The sequence below is a fragment of the Colletotrichum spaethianum genome, assembly GCF_022836535.1.
Source record: "Colletotrichum spaethianum MAFF 239500 DNA, contig08, whole genome shotgun sequence".
Taxonomy (NCBI): Eukaryota; Fungi; Ascomycota; class Sordariomycetes; order Glomerellales; family Glomerellaceae; genus Colletotrichum; species Colletotrichum spaethianum.
The window spans coordinates 292997-307786 of record NW_026054778.1 but is presented as its reverse complement, the minus strand read 5'-3'; the positions used below and the strand labels follow the sequence as shown (position 1 = coordinate 307786).

General features: G+C 52.0%; 4 protein-coding genes across 4 annotated transcripts; 1 reads left to right on the top strand and 3 right to left on the bottom strand.

Moving 5' to 3' along the window:
* Window positions 1–1039: 1039 nt before the first annotated feature.
* ColSpa_03953 (UNC93-like protein 2) lies at window positions 1040–2627 on the top strand (the record flags this gene model as incomplete). The annotated part of the gene is made up of 3 exons (XM_049270165.1): window positions 1040–1286; window positions 1399–2368; window positions 2444–2627. 3 exons carry the CDS (start codon window positions 1040–1042, stop codon window positions 2625–2627), a joined length of 1401 nt encoding a protein of 466 aa, XP_049126122.1.
* Window positions 2628–3077: 450 nt separating this feature from the next.
* Window positions 3078–5471, bottom strand: ColSpa_03952 (bifunctional purine biosynthetic protein ADE1; the record flags this gene model as incomplete). The annotated part of the gene is made up of 1 exon (XM_049270164.1): window positions 3078–5471. One exon carries the CDS (start codon window positions 5469–5471, stop codon window positions 3078–3080), a length of 2394 nt encoding a protein of 797 aa, XP_049126121.1.
* An 887-nt stretch (window positions 5472–6358) lies between these two features.
* Window positions 6359–9655, bottom strand: ColSpa_03951 (transcription factor tau subunit sfc6; the record flags this gene model as incomplete). Its single annotated transcript, XM_049270163.1, has 5 exons — window positions 6359–6789; window positions 6885–7229; window positions 7285–7515; window positions 7584–8421; window positions 8486–9655. The coding sequence occupies 5 exons, from the start codon at window positions 9653–9655 to the stop codon at window positions 6359–6361; spliced, it is 3015 nt and encodes a 1004-aa protein (XP_049126120.1).
* A 1393-nt stretch (window positions 9656–11048) lies between these two features.
* ColSpa_03950 (protein VTS1) lies at window positions 11049–12955 on the bottom strand (the record flags this gene model as incomplete). Its single annotated transcript, XM_049270162.1, has 2 exons — window positions 11049–12385; window positions 12448–12955. 2 exons carry the CDS (start codon window positions 12953–12955, stop codon window positions 11049–11051), a joined length of 1845 nt encoding a protein of 614 aa, XP_049126119.1.
* Window positions 12956–14790: the final 1835 nt, after the last annotated feature.

The following is a 14790-nucleotide window of genomic DNA, read 5'->3' as shown; positions in this document are numbered from 1 at the left end:
TAATATTATTTTATATATTTTTTATTATAAAAAAACCTTTAATTAACTAAATTAATAACTCATTTAAGAACTACTTTTTTTTAATATAATTATTTTTATTAATTTTAAATATATTTTAGCTTATAATAGTTATTTAATATATTAATAATAAAAAGTTACTTTAAAGACCTTAAAGTTTAGAGTAATACTTTATATAAACATTTTTAAGTTTTTTTTAAAAGCCTATATAATAAAAATAATATAAGTTTTATTTAAAGAGGATTATATATTTATATATAAAAGAAAGTTAATATAAAGGTCAAAGAGGTAAAAAGGGTATAGACGTATATCACTTACTATGATGCGTCACTCACTATGCATATACGTTATATACTAATAAAATACTTTAAATATTTTAACCTTAACCTTATACCTAGATTCTTTTTTATAAAAGCTAAATAAGCTAGTTCAGTTAAGCTAAAGTATTAGTAACTATAACTTAAAATATTTATAATATTATTTCTTATAATTTAACTGTTATTAAAGTCTAAGTTTAAATTTTAGGCCTAAGATAGATTTTTAATAAAAAGTTTAAAATACTAATTATATAAGTAATAAGAAATAGGCGACTCGTTATGCGTGTACGTTACATAAACCGTTAATATGTAATGTCGTCTGTTTCTAAGTGCGTCACTAGCCAATGGGTCCACAGCGGCGTGACAAAAGCCAGTGGGAGGATTCCCGAGAGCAGACCGGATTTCTGCTGACTTTACAACTGCGGCGGGACCAACACCGCTGGTAAGAAGTGACCCATTTTCGACGTTTCTCTTACTCATAGACCCGATTGCGCCATTAACCCACAAAAAGAGATGATGACACGGAAAATGTCTGCATACCTAGATTGTTGAGCGTCGATAAAAGAAGCTGGAGGCTCGGCTCAGCTCATCCCAATTAGGCGTGATCCAAGTCTCTTTCCTCATTTGTCTGTGTGCAGCCTCCGAATCCGAGATAACAGACAACTTGATCACATGTCGGTTTAATAACGCCTGCAGTTATGACCATGACCGCTCACCCAACCGATCGGGTCCCGGAGAACCCGGGGCCCACCCCGAGACCCGGCACGAGGACCACCAGCCGGAGCCCGAGTCCTGTTCCGAAAGCCAAGCCGTTCTTCCGATCCGTGCCCTTCCAAATTTTCGTTGCCTGTGGCGTGTCATTTACGGCCCCTGGCATGTGGGATGCTTTGGGCGGCCTTGGTGCCGGCGGTGCAGCTGAACCGTACGCTGTTAGCGCAGCAAACGCTCTGGGTACGCACTCCATCGCATGCCCTCACTGTCAAGATGTTTAAATGGAACTGGACATTAACGATTAGACGAACAAAAGTGTATGGTCTATTTGCTGTTGTCTGCGTAGCTGCAGGCGCTATCAATAACCGCATCGGTCTTCCATACGGATTGGCCCTTGGTGCCATCGGTTATCCGCTGTACGGTGCCGGCTTATACACCAACAATGTCAATGCCAACACTTGGTTTATGCTGTTTGGTAGCGCCCTATGTGGCATATCTGCCGGTTTCTTCTGGGCAGCCGAGGCGGCCATCATAATCGGATACCCCTCCCCTGGGGATCGCGCCTTCTACCTGGCCATCTGGCAGACGGCAAAGGCAGCAGGGCCCATTGTAGGCGGCGCTATCAACCTAGGACTGAACGCCAACAGGAAGACAACGGGCTCCGTTTCATCGTCGACCTATATCGTCTTCATTGTCATTATGTGTCTCGGCCTTCCCATTGCTCTGTGCCTGTCGCCCGCGAGCAAGGTTTGGCGTAAGGACGGCACCAGAATCAACACATCCATGGCGTCAAGCTGGGGAGGTGAGTTCAAGGCCGTTGGAAGGCTTTTCGCCAGCCGTAGGATCTTGCTCCTGCTGCCAGCCTTCTTTATCAGCTATTTCTACAATGGCTTCATGAGCACGTGGCTGGCAACCTATTTCACCGTCCGCTCTCGTGCCTTCTCAAGCTTTTTTACCAACTTTGCTGGCATATTCAGCTCTTTTCTCATTGCCGCGCTTCTGGACAACCAGCAGATCTATATCAAGACCCGTGGCCGGATTGCGTTCCTCTCCATCATTGTCGTACTTATGGGAACTTGGATTTGGGCCACCGTCTTGCAGAAGCAGATATACGACGCAGATGAGCCGCCCGCCTACGACTGGTTCCAAGGAGGTTTCGGTAAAAGCTATGCTCTTGTCTTCTTCTGGCAGTTTGGCGGCCAGGCCTTCCAACAGTTTCTGTATTGGCTTGTTGGCCAATACGCAACTGACCTTTCTGACCTCAGCCGTCACACAGGTATCCTGAGAGGCACAGAGGCTTTGGGGCAAACGGTTGCCTGGGCGTAAGTCATTACCAAACCCATTTACCCATGCCCGAACTGCATATCAACCGAGCACTTGTTAACCATATAACACAGCATGCAATCCGAGGGCAACGCCAACCATTTTGTAAGCATCGGTCTTAACTTTGGTATCACGGTTCTTTGCCTTTTCCCAACATGGATTGTCTTGTCCGAGCTCGAAGGAAGCCATGAGAGTAAGAATGTTGAAGCATATGGTCCCGGAAGTGATTCCCTCGAGGAGGAAACCGGCCCGAAATAGGTTATGGGTAAACCTTAGAGTCGCGAAGGCCTAAACTCGAAGGTTGAGCAAATGAAAGAACTCAAACTATTTTTGATGCATCACCACTGTGCTACTGTTCGTTGTATGTAGTGTATATACCCGAAGCCTAACCAAGAGTAATACCCAAATATGTAAGCTAAAGACGCGTTGAAGATGCGCCATACCACGAAAGGCAACACCTTACAAGACGGACGCGTTGATAATCGGAATGATGTATGCATCGAATTTGAATATACCGTGATGCATAACGATCCGATATTGGCTGTCGACTCGGCGTCATACGGCGACTGAGGTCATTGTCTAGAACCCACAAGAGAGAACGAATGTAAAACGCAATCATGTGGTATTTATCTGCACCTTATATATTTTGTCTAACGCCCGTCCCTAGTTTCCCTTTTCCATCCTGTGCGGTCCTTTATAAAGTACTGCTCAAACCCAGCTATCCAGGTTAAGCACTCGGCAATGCGCCTCACCTTCAGCACGCGGTACAAGGTGTCCCAGGCGGAGAACCTTCTCTCCGGCTGCCTCCAGGGCCGTAATGGCATTCTTGGCGTGAGCCGCATCGACTGCAGCCACCATTCCCACACCCGTGTTGAAAGTACGAACCATCTGGTACGGCTCGACGTTACCACTCGTCTTCAGCCACTTGAAGACAGCGGGCATCTCCCACGTCGTCAGGTCAATCTCGGCAGCAAGGTGCTCTGGCAACATACGGGGGACGTTGTCGATAAGACCACCTCCCGTGATGTGAGCCAAACCCTTGACAAGGCGAGCCTCGATGACACCGCGCAAACTCTTGACGTAGATCTTGGTAGGGGTCAACAGGCTTTCACCCACCGTCTTGCCAGCATCCCAGGGAGCCGGATCCGTGTATGCGAGACCCTCACGTTCCAAAATACGGCGGACCAAGGAGAAGCCATTCGAGTGAACGCCACTAGAGGCCAAACCGAGCAGCACGTCCCCAGCGACCATGTCGCTCTGGCGCGGCAATCTCTGGCTGTTTATCATGACACCGACGGCGCAGCCCGCCGCATCGTAGTCGTCCTTCTGGTACATGCCAGGCATCTCAGCCGTCTCACCACCAACTAGGGTGCATCCAGCGTCGATACAGCCTGCCGCAACACCTTCGACGAAGGACGCGGCGGTGCTTAAGTCTAGCTTACTGCAGCCATAGTAGTCCAAAAACATCAAGGGCCGGGCACCCTGGACGACGAGATCGTTGACGTTCATGGCAACCAAGTCGATGCCTACGGTATCGTGCTTCTGCATCTTCTGTGCGATCATGAGCTTGGTGCCCACGCCATCGATGGCACCAACCAAGACAGGAAGCTCGCCATTATCCAACTGAAGACCACACTTGGCCAGGTCCATCTCACCGCCGAAACCTCCAATCTCGGCATCAGCACCCGGTTGTTTGGTGGCGCGCACTGCCTTCTTGATGCGCTCAACGAATTCGTTGCCTGCGTCAACGCTGACACCAGCTCCGGCGTACGTCAAAGCCTCCTTCTCCTGGCGAGACCGGAATGCACGGTGGGCAATGTCCTTGCGGTAGTACATCTTGTCAAAGTTGATAAGCTCAATGCCTTGCCCATAAGCCTTTTTCACGGCAGCCTCAAGAGTATCAGCAGTAGCATTGACAGCAATGACTCGACCGCCTGATGTCTGAAGCTGACCTTCGGGCGACAGCTTGGTGCCTGCATGGAAAACAGTGATGTCCGGGGATGCCGACTGCTTGACCACCATGGGCGTACCCTTGGCATACGATCCGGGATAGCCACCAGCAGCCACCACAACAGTGGCACTGTACTTGTCTTCAACCTTGATGTTGACGCAGTCGAGGCGGGCCTCGTGAGCGGTGCAAGCCAGCATTATCTCAGCAAGATCCGTCTCGGGAGAGAGGAGGGGTAGGACAGTCTGCGTTTCGGGGTCGCCAAATCTGACGTTGTACTCGAGGACCTTGGGGCCCTGGCTAGTAATCATGAGGCCAGTGAACAGAACACCACGGAAGGGGTAGCCCGCCTTGCGCATGCCAGTAATGGTGGGCTGGACAACCTCATCCTCGATCTTGCGAATCAACTCCTTGGTGGCGATGGTTGTGGGAGCGTAGCAACCCATGCCCCCGGTGTTGGGACCTTGGTCACCGTCTCCGATTCGCTTATGATCCTGGGCAGGAGGAAGAGACAGAGTGTGGGTGCCATCGCTGAAGGTCAGGATGCTGAGCTCGTCACCTGTCAAGAACTCCTCAATGACCACTTCGTCGCCCGCAGAACCAAACGCCTTGTCTACCATGATCTGCTTGAGCGCGTCCTTGGCCTCCTCCTTGGTGGTAGGAATGATCACGCCCTTGCCGGCAGCGAGGCCAGTAGCTTTGATGACGACGTCATGGGATACGCTGTCAACATAAGCCACAGCCTGCTGATAATCGGAGAAGTTCTCGTATGCGGCGGTGGGAATGTTGTACTCCTTCATGAAATCCTTGGAGAAAGTCTTGCTCCCCTCCATTTGGGCGGCTTCTTTGGAGGGGCCAAAGCACGGAATAGCGGCGGCGCGGAAGTAGGCTTCGACACCGTCGACGAGAGGCGCCTCGGGGCCAGGAACGACGAGATTTATGGAGTTGGACTTGGCGAACTGGACGAGGGCGGGGTAGTCGTCGGCGGCGACATCGGTTACGTTGGTGGTCTTGGGGCAGGTTGCGGTGCCTCCATTGCCAGGAACAGCAAAGATGGATGCAACCAGAGGTGACTGGCTGAGTTTCCAGGCAAGCGCATGCTCTCGGCCTCCATTGCCAATGAGCAAAATGCGCACACTGCCAGCCGAAGTCATTGTGACGGATGGAGGGGTCGAGAGCGCGTGGGAGTGATAAAGGGCGAACTAAGGTTAGACAATTAGCCAAGAAAGTCGAATAGCAAAATATATATATGTGTGTGTGTATACACACGACATAACCAATATAAATCCACGGTAACTGGGGGGTTTCAACGAACATGTATCACTTGAGCGACTGACTGATTGATGAACCTGAGGGGCGGAGACGTCAAGAATGAATGTAATCAACGCAAATAGTAGGAAGGGTTGCGTGAGAAAAGTCGTCGCTTTGGCGTTGACTCAGCTCGACGTGACTCGACTCACCAGCTGGGAAAAGTTTCTTTGCTGGACCTCCGCCTTAGGGAAAACGAGACGAGACGGGACGAGGGGCAGGAGGACCAAGACGGGGGACGGTAGCGGTTGCGACTCCGGCGCAAAATAATTTCTTATCGGAAATCTGCCCCTCCAAATGTGACTGATGGCCACTACTGAGCGACCCTGGGGGCACGGCGGGGTGAGGGGCTTGTGGGCGCAGAAAAAAGGAAGGGAAAAAATTAGAACCTTCAACAGGGTTAGCGCGAAAAATTCAATTGGAGAACTCTCGCTACCCCACCTTCCCCTTCCGATCTCTCCTCGTCGGGCTTATGGGTACGTATCCTCAAATTCTCTCCTATTCCTCTTCCGTTCTTTCTACGCTATTAGCCCTTTGGGGAATCGAACTCTTTCGAGGTACAGTATTGCTTGACTCTATTGTTTAAATAGCTTCGTGTCGCCGTTCGGATTCAACAACCCGTTAGAAATGTGAGCTGTATGCTCACCGCCAAAAGACTATCATGGTCCCATCCCACCAACAAATATGCACCCACCGCATTGGCTTCTATTGAGTAAGAAAACATCTAGGCATCCTATAGGACCAGCCGAGGCAAAACAGATTGCTCCAGTTCGTCGGCGCTTCCACTACTAATGAATAGGGCGTACTCATTGTACGCAGCGCTCAGGATCACATCCCGGCTGCTCGGATTGTACTGCCGTTCTGCCATCTCGAAACCTTCCGAGCCCTCTGAAGCGAGGACCTTTCGGTACCATTCTAGCGCTAGGTGATGTAGACCAAGCATGTGGAATGTTCTTGCGACTCCAAAGAAGGCCTCTCTCCTCTCTCCCGGCGTACCTGAGAGCTTCGAGTGGCAGAATTCGAACACACAGGCGAACCCTTGCATGATGAGGTACTGGCGATTGTCTGCCTGTCGCTTTAGCGCGTGATGTATGTATCCCAGTCCCACACTGAGACTGATCATAGGGTTCATAGGGTCTAGCGTTCGCGCCCGGAGGAAGTAATCTATCACGGGGTTGCTTGGTTAATTCATCGGCACCATATCTTCCCCATCTCAGGGGCGGGTGTAAAGTTTTTGGGAAAGTGCAGTGATGACCTACTCAAAGCGAAGGTATAGCTGGTAGAGGTGAACAGGATATGCCCGTAGAGCATGAGTAGACAAATATCGAGCTGTTTAGCTTCGGCGGTGCCTGCCCGGTCCCCGACCACAGCTTCATGACCCCGTTCTGTGTGTGTCGTGGCAAAGTGAGATGCATCAATGATCTTAATCTGGCGCAGTATGTATTTCTGGGCGGGTCCGGAATTGTACCACGAGGCTGGGGACTGACACAGTCTGCACAAGGCGGCAAACATGCGATATGAATCCGAGTCCAACTGCCGAACCTTCATGAAGAATCTGGCAACGGCCACGCACATCTCCTCGTCGGAAAGATATATCGCACAAGCTACTACTCATTAGGAATGCTTTTCAGATACACCCGCGTATGGATGGGAACGTACCGGCCCATGCTACATGGATCAAGAACATGTAATCCTTGGAGTTGACGAAGACAATGGAATCTCGCGCCGCTTCGCAAACCTGGTATGCCTCCTCTGCACGGTTGGCTAGCGCCAGGCTTATGGCGTAGTCGAGAAAGAGCTCAAGCCATTCGCCGAAAGGGATTCCGCGATAGCCATCATCTTCGTACGTGACGTTCATTCGCTTGTCGTCAGAGAGCGACGGAGCCATGTCTGCGACGAGCGATTAGCGCACAAAGCAAGAGAAGGGGAAATTGGGCAAAACCAATTTCGCTGCATACTTTTTGAAAGTCTTTCGGCCAACTCGGAGAGAACTGGCTGCGTCCTCGATGAAGCGCTGAAAACGACATCATTGGCAGCGCCGAGGAACTTGAGATACTTGTCCCAAGGATAGAACTTCCTAAAGGATCTGAACTCGCCAACGAGCTCGCCAGCCGCTGCCATCCACGTCGGTATCAATGAATGATCACCTGCCTGTATGTCTTTCTTCAGGTTGCGCACAACCTCGTAGCGTCTGGTGAGCTCATCGGCCCGCGCACGTTCTTCTTGCATGCGCTGATCCGGAGCAACCAGTCTCTTGGGGCGGTATCTTGGTCGAACGATGCCGCTATTAGCCGGCCCACGCTTGGTCTCCCGCTTACGTCGGGGTTTGTTGCGGTTGGCTAAGGCTGAAGCGCGGGCTCCTGAAGCAGACCGGCTGAGATCGCCTCCCAGATCTGCCCTGCCATCACCAAACTGGTCACCGTCATCGTTGATGCCCTGGAGAGCAATGGCTTCTGTGACAAGGATGAGAGCCTCTTCTTCCTCCTTGGCCTTTTCATAGATCCTGGCCAGCTCGATTCGGGCATCGATGTTGCTCTCGTCGACCTCAATGGCCACAAGAAAGCAGTCTTCCGCTGCAACAAGATCAGATTTGGTCAGGTAGCAGCGGCCAAGGTGCAGAAGCAGAGTAGCGTCTTGGCCATATATAGAATGCCGAAGGAGTTCGTAGTAGTCAAGTGCCTCGGGGTAACGCTGAACGGCGAAGAGTTCGTCGGCAATATCACGAATTAGGTAAGGAAAGTCTCCAATAGCCGTAGCCGTGGCGGATTCAGTTGGGTCTAGCCACTGGAGGTGGCCCTGTCGGCCTGTCAGTAATGAAATCACATATCGCGGGACAGCAAGAAACAAAGGGTAAACCTACGTTCGCCTCCTCCTCATCTCGGATCTTCAGCCGGTACAAGGCAAGACGAGCCCTGAACTCCAAAGGTAATCCTAGGCCATAGGAATACAGGTCGTGAGCAGAAGGTTCAAACGAATGAAACTCGGTACGACGCGAGTCATCACGATCCCATTCCCTGTCATCGACACATCCGTCCCACTTGTGATCATCCTGTCGCCCAAGTAGCCAGCGCGAAAGCGACTTGAGCTCCGCGATGGCGTTTGTGAAGTCTCCGGCGCAAGCAAAGAGTTCCACGTATATGCTGACGTCGTGCCACGAAAGCTCCCTCTCCACTTCACGATCTGCTGTTCGTGCATGCGCAAAGTATGTCTTGTATGCTGAAACAGCCTTCTGAACGTCCTCCATGCCACTGGAGTCAGCGCAAGCCTCGGCCAATCTTCTTACAACATCTATGTCTAGCGGGCGGCGCTCGATAACGTAGGAAAATTCGGTGATGGCTTGAGACAAGAACCCCTGGCGATGGCTTGCTTCAGCTCTACCCAGTCTCGCATCAAGGTTGGTCGGCTGAGCTTTGATTGCAGACGAGTAGCACATAAGTGCTGTCTTGAGAGCACCCTCCTGACCAGTCTCGGCAAGGCTCATGGCAAACGACGCACAATTCATCCAGGCTGCGAAATCCTTGGGCCGCAGATGAGCGGCAATGACCATAGCCATCAAGGCTTTGTCGTTGAGACCCTCTTCCCGGAAGATGGAGGCCAAGACAGTCCACGCTTGGTGGGTTTCGGCGTTGATTCTAATGATTTCGAAGACTAGGTTCTGAGCGCGAGTATAATCGCCGCTCATGAAAGCCTGGTTGACTCCTGCAAGACGAAGCTTGATGTCGCCTCGAGGCTCAGCAGCTTTTCGGGGCCCTCGAACACCACCTCGCGTGTTATTTCTGCCCTTTGAAATGGGGGGGGGCCTTCTGATACCGCCTTCATCATCGTCATCGTTACCGCCGCCGCCGCCTGTTCCACTACCGTGGTGGGAAGAGAGGAACTCTCGAACAGACTGATCAAATTTTGCGATATCTCCTCGAAGCTCCATCTCATCGGAATCGGCGTCGGAGACGAGATCTTCATCGTCAATGCCATTCAGTCGAGCTTCATCGCCGAGGGTTGCGACCTCTGCTTCTTCTAGAACTGGGTCCATGATGCTGAGTGTACAAGTCGGGAAAGGCCAGTAGATTCTAGTCGATCGAATGAATGAAAGCGTCCTAGCGACAGCACTGGATATACAAAGGGGTCCGGATGATGCCAGTCGGTACGAGTTGTCTCTGAGGCTCCAAACTGATGGAGTACCTGGTGCTCAGCAGGGCGTTGAGAGATACGAAAAGAGGCCGCCTCGTCGCGCGCAAGCTAAGATGACTAGTCTGGTTGAGACGCGCGAATCCTGGGAGATGTAATCCGGCTGCCTTTGCTTGGGCAAAGTACTCATCTATGGCGAGGAACCTTTGGGATGAAGTATCATTCTGTCCTTAGCCGTGGCCTCCAACCCTGGTGAATAAAATTGGTCGTCGATGCACAGACGGCGTTCGAGTCTGGCGATGGCCCGCAAACGTGGAGAGAGAAGAAGCGAGCAAGTTGTCTAGCCACCAAGATATACTATGGATGGAACAACTTTTTTCTTATTTTTTAAATTTGACTTTTGGAAAATAAGAAGACAAAGGCATGAGTGATCTCTCATCTGGATTTCATCTCGGCTTCGTGAAGGGTAAGGCAATGACAGGATAAGGTGGGGCGGTTTGAAAAGGCCCAGAGGTAGGAGGTACGGAGGAGGAAGGTACCTGCCTCACCTGGCACCCTGACAATCCCCACCTGGCTGCCACTCTCGGTCTGTGTTCGCTGTGGACTGATAGATGGCCAATCATTGAGGCAAGGGACGAGGGCTGAGCCACTTGCCTGTAGCGAGTCAAAGCACGACCGCAAAAGCACGTGGCAGATCCCATCCATAATTGATCTCGCAACTCGTATCGAGACTACCTAGACCTTTTATTTTTATTTTTACAGCCATTGCATATACACCAATAGACAGGGCAACATGACGACCCCGGAGAAAAACTTTAACAAAGCTCGAGCTGTGCGTCGTGATATCCAAGTCAATGTTGTTACCAAAATATAAGCAAATGCATCCAACCAGGAGATTGTACTATGCGAAAGAGGGTTGAGCTCTCACGAATAGTTATCAACGGCTCATGGCAAGGTGAAAGTGAAGCCCTTCCCTTGCACTCAGCCGGGATTGGAGTAATATCTTCCTATATATGTACAGAAGCACAAAACGAGTTCAACCCAGCACTCAGCATCTCCCCCTTGACCCCCTTCACTGCCCCGCGAGTACACACATCCTCAGTTTTCAACTGTTCACTCGCTATTTTTGTGGTCTATACAGCAACACTAGCAGCCGTCTGAAACGCAAGTGTTCCGCATGGCGAATAGGGTACATGACAAACGCCCGATACCTGAGGCGTCGGCTTGTACAGCCAGTCTTAACCAATCTTACCTTCGGCCTTAGCATCTGCTCGAACATATCCATTAGCCCCCATGGTTTACAAAGTCCGCTCATCTTGATACCTACCCTTGACTTGCTCGAAAACCTTGAGCATCTTCCTTCTAGCTCCGAGGGCGTTGACTCCACGGTCCTCCAGAGCTTTGTCGTCAAGCTCGATCAACTCATGCCACTTCATGTCCTTGAGGTTCTCCGTGTACTTGTGCAGCCGCAAGCTTCTGAGCCAGCTTGGGATATCTTGCAACAAGGTCGGATCCGTCGGGTCTTCAGGCGGCTTCGAGCTGCCTCTTCGTCCACGGGGAGAGCGGCCGCGGACCATATCGGAGTGGTCAGACAGATAACCCTCATGAGCGCCAACGCCCAGCTGGCCCACGTTCACCGAAGGAATGCCGTTGTTGAGAAGGGGAGAAGCACCGTCGTAGGCACTCAGGAAACCGTTGTTCTGCGGAGAAGCAAATGCCATAGGTCCAAAGCCGCCGGGTTGCATCGCAATGCCAGGGGAGCTGGGCCGAGATCGATGCTGGCCGAAGCCAATGTTCTGAGCCTGCAGAGCAAGCATCTGCTCGCGGCTCAGTACCTGGCCATGCTCGTTGATCATGACAACGTTGGCACCGGGGATGTTGACACCCTGGGCGCCCTGGGGCATTCCTTGCTGGCCGGGAGCGCCCGGAGCGTCGTTGGACCGGGCACGGCGATATTTACGGACGTCGTCGAGAGCGAAGCGGTTGTTGACAGTTGAGAGTGCCGCCAACTTCATTGCCGTGGCGTTTGCGACCATGTCCGCCTGAGTGCCGCTGTTGTTGGGGTTGAAATTTGCGACAAGTGGAGTGTTAACCATCGACGCCCAGTTGCCACCACTGGGGTTGTAAGGAGATAGTAGGGGCAAGTCCCCGGGCTTGTCGCTGGCTGTCAAGGTAGTGTTCTGGATGTTCTGATTGCCGGAGATCTGTGGGCGAGGGGATCGCAAACCACTTGACGGGGGTGGCTGAACAAATTGACCCATCGGGGGCTGGCCGCCGTGGGGTTTAGCTCCCTGGCCAGACTGATCACCGCCAGTCCAAGGAGAGGCCTGGTTCTGGCCATTGGAATCGTGGTTGTCGCCAGGGGTAGCAATTGTCGGAGCAGTAAGGGACTGGCGGGAATCGCCAACGGCGCTGTTACGGTTAGAGGAAGGGGGATTGCCGGTCTGTTGCGTGAACTTGGCCTTCTCGGTCGCAATGGCTGCAGCGGCATCGGGGAACATAGCATTGATGGTGGACGGATCAAGACCTGATTGTCTCTTGCCAGTCGCAGTGCTCGAGGGGCGGGCAAGAGAGTTCCGCGACGAGTCGACGTTCAACTTGTTCATAGCATCGCTGAGACGGTTCGACATCGGATCTAGAATTGACAGGTTAGTGGAGGGCAGCCAAGGAGGGGAAGACAGCATTTGTTGGATTTACCTTTGTCGAAGTTGGCTGGGGACAAAACACCCGACATAGGGTGGTTCTTGCCCATCTGCTGCAAGACCTGGATGAAGAAGCGAATCTGGACCTGTGTGGTCTGTTGCAGCAAGGCATAAAGAGCAGCGGTGCGCTCAGCTTCGCTGAGAACCCTAAACCACTGCTCGATAGCACTCAACTCGTCCTTGAAGTCCTGGTCTAAAGTGGCTGCGGCCATTTCTTCCAAAGTCGTCTCATACTGGTCGATGTCGGCAATCCACTGCTGCGCGATCTTGTCTTGGGGATCCGTATCAGGATTGCCGTGGCCCTGGCCCTGTTGGGAACCGTAAAAGTCGGATGACGGGCGGATACGGCTTGAGGGAGACGAGTTGGAGAGTGCAGCCATGTCGGCGGAAGCCCTCAGGTGACTGTTGGCGCCAACAGCTCTTGAGGAGGGGGGGCGGAGAGTAGGCGTCGTGTTCGCCTCTGGGGTGCTATTGCGGTTTCCCGCAATGTGACTGCCAGACATGTTGAGCATTGTCGACAGACAGCGCAATTACGACGAGGCAGGAGTCGCGCTGGGAGCGGCGGCAAGATGTTGTCGAAAAAGACGGTGGAGAATTGGCAGATGGCAGATGAAACGATGCTGGCGGCCAGTGAAGTGTGTCGTGTCTTTGTCTGGCGATGGAAGGGGGGTCGGGCCGGACAAGGAGGGACCGGCGCTGTTTCGAGATTTCGAATGACGGCAATGTCAATCGAATCAGCAGGCAGAAAAGTCCAAGGAAGCCTCGCTGAGTTTTCCGAAGTAAACACAAGAGCGAGGGCAGCGGTAATCAAGGCAGCTGTAGGCTCGGCGCAATCCCAATTTGGCAATCAGGGTCGCTACTTGAGAGCAAAAAGCGTTTTTCCCCCCTCTCTGTTTAGGTTGTGGTGCGTTAAGTAAAGGCAGTATGGCCAAGACGGCCTGTTCTTTTTTCTCGTTGTTGCGACGGCAAAGCTCCGACGGAGCAAATAGAGAATCGTAGGGTACGTATTCGGTGCCCAAAGCTCCTGCAGAAACCTGCTGACCTCAAAGGAGTCGGGTTCAAATGAGGGACCTGCTTAACACATGTCTTTTTGGCACCGGAGATGGTCTGGTTTATTGAGGTCCCAAGATAGTGATGGCTTGGGGAGATGTGTGGGCGAGAGGTGAAGGAGTCCTGGGAGAGGGGAGAGAGTGTGTGGCTCTGGATGTGCTTTGTTCTTTCTATTCGGCAACGAGTCCGGACGGGACGGAGGCAAGATGGCGCAATGTACTCCAAAAGAATGGGGAAACCAGTGGAGGTGAGGGGCAAGTGAATGAAGTCAAAGAGTGCTCTGGCAAGCGGGCAAGAATTACTCAAGAAATGCTGCTTCCAGGCAGGTAATACAATGTTCAAGGCTGGCGTCGTCCGAAAGTATTACCCAAGTGAAGGGGATGCTAAGGTAGGGGAGAAGGGGAGAGAAAAAAAGGAGAACGGAATTCCCTTCTCGGATTTGAAGGAGACGTACTCGTTCATGTAGCAGCAGCTAACGAAGGGGAGGGGGGACGAAAGGAGGGTTCAGCAACGTGGCGTAGCGGCGGCCTGCTTAGTCACAAGGTTCTCCAAGACAAGCAGGCCTGGGACCCGCTAAGTAGACAGTGGGCAGGTCCCAGAGTGAGGTGTTCTACAGCGCCTGTATCCCCTAACCTAGCCTCGACCGGAACGGCCTGCCAGGCAGGTACCTTTAATCCCCCGCCCCGCGTCCTGGTTCGCCATTAGGGCCGCGATGTACCTATCTCAAACTAATGGGGTAACACTGAGTTCCAACACACAGTATGGATATGGGGACCCAAATCTCAGGTGGATGCACCTACTAACAGGCTAACCCAAAGAGAGGGCATCAACAAGGGAAATGCATAGGCGAACGTGAAAAAGAGAAGAGGTCAATTCCTAGGCCCCATCTCTATCGCCACGAACGGATGCTACCCGCTGCATTGGACATTGCCGCATCCTATGGTGACGGAGACACTACTCCTTTCATTTGCTTGGGTATATTGCTTTATTTTTTATTTTTTATTTTTGCATTTCCTCACCCTCTTTCCATACACGCCAGTTTGCGGATTGCAGTTTAGAGCCATTCTTGACATCATGTGCTCCATTGTTGTGCACCACGCACGAGGAGCTCAGGCAGAGTTGCGGTGTTATGAATGTCGTTGCCAGCAGCCCAAGTAGTCCCCATACCGTTTTATCTTCTCCCAGGCATGAAAAACTTCGGGCAGGCCTTCGAGCGCCTGAGGCCGAGGCCGTGAAAGTGGTAGACGGTGCGTAACTGCGACTGGTCGGCGATGCTCCTACTTTCCAA